Raw genomic sequence first — 4,678 nt, forward strand, 5'->3', positions numbered from 1 at the left:
CCTACCATGGGGAACCTTATCAAGTGCCTTACTAAAATCCATGTACACTACATCCACTGCTCTACCTTCATCCACATGCTTGGTCACCTCCTCGAAGAATTCAATAAGACTTGTAAGGCAAGACCTACCCTTCACAAATCCGTGCTGGCTGTCCCTAATCAAGCAGTGTCTTTCCAGTTACTCATAAATCCTATCCCTCAGTACCCTTTTCATTATTTTGCCTACCACAGAAGTAAGACTAACAGGCCTGTAATTCCCGGGGTTATCCCTATTCCCTTTTTTGAACAGGGGCACAACATTCGCTACACTCCCGTCCCCTGGTACCACCCCCTTTGCCAGTGAAGACGAGAAGATCATTGCCAACGGTACTGCACTTTCCTCTCTTGCTTCCCACATAATCCTAGGATATATCCCGTCAGGCCTGGGGGACTTGTCTATCCTCAAGTTGTTCAAAATGTCCAACACATCTTCCTTCCTAACAGGTATCTCTTCTAGCTTACCAGTCCATTTCACACTCTCCTCTTCTACAATACGGTCCCTCTCGTTCGTAAATACTGAAGAGAAGTACTTGTTCAAGACCTCTCCTATCTCTTCCGGCTCAATACACAGTCTCCCACTACTGTCCTTGCTCGGACCTACCCTCGTTCTCGTCATTCTCAGGTTTATCACATTCGCATAAAATGCCTTGGGGTTATCCTTGATCCTATCCGCCAACGATTTTTCATGCCCTCTCTTAGCTCTCCTACTCCCTTTCTTCAGGTCCCTTCTGGCTATCCTGTATCCCTCCACTGCTCTGTCTGAATCCTGTTTCCTCAACCTTATGTAAGCCTCCTTCTTCCTCTTTACCAGACATTCAACCTCTCTCGTCAACCAAGGCTCCTTCACACGACCATTTCTTTCCTGCCTGATAGGTACATGCATATCATGGACACGTCGTATCTGCTCTTTGAAAAAGTTCCACATTTCCTCCACATCCTTCCCTGACAGCCTATGCTCCCCACGTATGCTCCTCAAATCCTGCCTTACAGCATCGTAATTTCCCTTCCCCCAATTATAAAATCTACCTTGTTGTGCGCACCTATCTCTCTCCATAACCAAGGTGAAAGTCACAGAATTGTGGTCACCATCACCAAAATGTTCACCCACTAACAAGCCCATCACTTGTCCCAGTTCATTACCGAGTACCAAATCCAAAATGGCCTCCCCTCTGGTCAGACAATCTACATACTGAGTTAGAAAAGCTTCCTGGACACACTGCACAAACACCGACCCATCCAATCTACTAGATCTAAAGAGCTTCCAATCAATATTTGGGAAGTTGAAAGGCATTTGGATGGGTATATGAATAGGAAGGGTTTGGAGGGATATGGACCAAGTGCTGGCAAATGGGACTAGATTAGTTTGGGATATCTGGTCGGCATGGACGAGTTGGACTGAAGTGTTTGTTTCCATGCTGTACATCTCTATGACTCTATAACTATGACCACCTTAGTGAGAGATTCTAGCAATTTCCCTATTATTGACAGGCTAACTAGCCTGTCATCCCTATTTTTCTACCTCCCCTTTCTTAACAATTGAAAACTTCCATTCACTCGGACTGTTCCAGAATCTAAGCAGTTTTGGAAAATCATAATCAGTGCATCCATTACCTTTGAAGCTCTCTCTCTCTTACAGCCCTAGGAGGCAAGGCACAAGGCCCTGGGAATTTGTTTGATTTGAGTCAGGATTTATTTCTGTGGTACCTTTCTCTTTCAGAAAACTCTTAAGTTTCTCACTCTTATTAGACTCTTGGTCCACCCTTTCCTTTAAGCCTTGGTTTTGTCTCTTGAAGACAGACAAAATATTTGTACAGAATTTCTGCAGTCATTTCCCAAATTAATTTTGATTGCTTTTACATCCAAGGGGCCACCATTTGCTTTTGTTATTCTTCTCCACTGAATACAAGATCTTGCAATCGGTTTGTTGATTTTTGACTCATTTACTTTCAGTCTACTTTCTTCTCCTTTGTTAGTTATTTTGGTCACCTTTTGCTGGTTTCTAAAACTCTTCCATTCGTTCATCAGGGCTTACTCCTCTTCCTGGCAATATTCTGAAATTTCTCTTCTCAGTTAATGCTAACATTAGCCTCAATAATTAGTCATGGATGGATCTCTTTCAACGAGGAGTTCTTTGATCACAATGAAATGTATATTCCTGGAGAACTGTCAAACATTTCTTTAAATATTCATCATTGCTAATTTACCAACATTTCAATCTAAATTCAGAGTCATCGTTATGGGTGGAAGGAAAATAAAGAGAAGAACTGAAGACTATAGTAAATATTATGAATACCTCCCTCCGACAGCAGCTCTTTGCTGCAATTATATGAACTAGTGACAAGGAGACAATTCAGAGAAGGTTCACCAGGCTGATCCCTGTGAGGGAGAGACTGTCTTATGAGCAAAGGCTAAACAGGTTGGGACTTGACTCACTGGAGTTAAGAAGGATGAGAGGTGAGGTCATTGACAGGATTCTTCAGGGGCTCGGTCAGGGTAAACACAGAGAATGTTTCCTCTCATAGGAGAATCTAGGACCAGAGGGCACAATCTCAGAATAAAAGAGCACCAATTTAATAACGAGATGAGGAGGAAGTCCTTCTCTCACAGGGTTGAGTGTCTTTGGAACTCCTTGCCACAGAGCTGTGGAGACAGAGTCTTTGTGTACATTTTAGGCTGAGATAAATACATTTTGGATCAGTCGGGGAACCAACTGATGTGGTTGTGGCAGGAAAGTGGGTGTGTGGTCTCACGGGGGAGAGAGAAGTGACTGACAGAGTGAGGGTAGGAGGCAGAATTGACAGATACAGTGAGAAGTGGACATGCTGACAGCATTCTTTGTGCTGAAGCTGTGCTGCAATTTCGGACCAGCAGATCCTGGTGATGGTTTTGCAATGAATTTTAATGTGCTGTGGCACATACCAGCACATTTATGTAGTTACCTTGATGCCAGTCTGCTTGGATAGATTTCCATAAGTGTGAATGGGGAGTCAATTGGCACTCCCTTGGCAATCAGTTACAGAGTCAGTGTGCACTGATGTGCTAAGCTATTTGAGCTTGTGAATGTTTTCAAATTCATTGATGTAATTAGATAAAACTCGGGTCGCAGTACAGGCAGTGCACAGACAGACTGATATCTCACCTTTGCTCACCACCTCCTCCCCTGGTGGACAGGCGCTGTGTTTTGTACACTTCTCACAGCCATCAACAGTAATGTTATCGCAGTGGAAACCTTCCAAGCAGTCACAAACCGTGTTATATTTAACCGTACATGGTTTGACTGGAAACGTCCCTGTATAGCACCAAACAACAAGATTCTTGTTAATATTTTGGAGTTGGTTTTACACTTGCTCTAATTGGCAGTGGCAACCCCCAATTCAGTTAGGTGGATTTAACAGAGTGGCTGGCTCTCCTACAGGGTCTCATCACAAAGAAACATGAAGGGGAGGCTGAACCCATTTCACACAAATCATCTACAGGACCCAGTTGAGATTTTAAGATACAAAATGTTCAGTATTGTTGGTCCTTGTTCTACAGTCTCTAATAAATGTAATACAACTCAAAAACTGCTCTGATACACTCAGCATTAACAGAGCTCAGTGACCGCACTATGTACCAGTACCATAACTTCTCCAATGCAGTAATTTCAAACTGTTTAACTAATTTATTTTGTACCTGTTATGTTGCAGTTAGGTCTGTGCACAGATAAAATGCTCAGATAGGACAGGGAGAATGGCTACTGTACAGGAGGAGACCATTTGACCCATTGTGTGCATGCTCCCAGCAAGCACAATTCAGCTAGTCCCATTCCCCAACTTCCTGCTAACCTTTCCTCTTGAGGTATTTAATCAAACGCCTTTTTGAAAGCCACAACTGAGTATGTCTCTATTTCCCATCTCAGGCAGTGCACTCCAGATCTTAACCACTGTCTACATTAAAAAGATTTTCCTCATGCTGCTTCTGGTTATTTTACCAATCACCAGGCCCTCAATAAATCATTCTGCCAACAGGGACAATTGCCCTAAAACTATTTAGATCTGTCATGATTTTGGACACTGGAAAGACAGCACCTCTGTTCAAGAAAGAAGAGAAACAGAAAGCAGGAAACTAAATCAGCCAATTAACTCAACATCTGTCATTGGGAAAATACTGGAATCCATTATTAAAGCAGCAGCAGGATCTGTAGAAAATCACAATGCAATAAGAAGAGTCACGGCAGGGTTTTGTGAAAGGAAAATGAATTCTGTTTCACAAAATCTGTTAGAATTCTTTGAGGATGCAATAAACAGGGCAGATCAAGGGAAACCTTAGATGGGGTGCATTCAGATTTCCAAAAAATCATTCAATAAGGTTACGACAGGCTAACTAGGTTAGCTGTTTTTCAGGATGTCCAAGAATGTAGGGAGGCTGTGGAGAAGGTAGCACTGACAGGGAGTACTTGCGGACACCAAGATGGGCTCAAGCATGTATACTTCAACGCAAGGAGTATCAGAAATAAGGTGGGTGAACTTAAGGTGTGGATCGATACTTGGGACTACGATGTTGTGGCCATCACGGAAACGTGGATAGAAGAGGGACAGGAATGGTTGTTGGAGGTTCCTGGTTACAGATGTTTCAGTAAGATTAGGGAGGGTGGTAAAAAA

The 4,678-nt window shown here is 43.0% G+C and overlaps 1 protein-coding gene across 2 annotated transcripts in view; it reads right to left on the minus strand.

Annotated features, from left to right (window-relative positions):
* The window catches only part of LOC122543384 (tumor necrosis factor receptor superfamily member 14-like), a 59,162-nt gene that overhangs the window by 27,494 nt on the left and 26,990 nt on the right, over nucleotides 1-4,678 (minus strand). For both annotated transcript variants that reach the window (XM_043682062.1, XM_043682063.1), the window contains exon 4: nucleotides 3,178-3,327. In XM_043682062.1, coding sequence (XP_043537997.1) covers nucleotides 3,178-3,327 — 150 coding nt within the window. The remainder of the gene's footprint in view (nucleotides 1-3,177; nucleotides 3,328-4,678) is intronic.

The sequence above is a fragment of the Chiloscyllium plagiosum genome, chromosome 43, assembly GCF_004010195.1.
Source record: "Chiloscyllium plagiosum isolate BGI_BamShark_2017 chromosome 43, ASM401019v2, whole genome shotgun sequence".
Lineage (NCBI taxonomy): Eukaryota > Metazoa > Chordata > Chondrichthyes > Orectolobiformes > Hemiscylliidae > Chiloscyllium > Chiloscyllium plagiosum.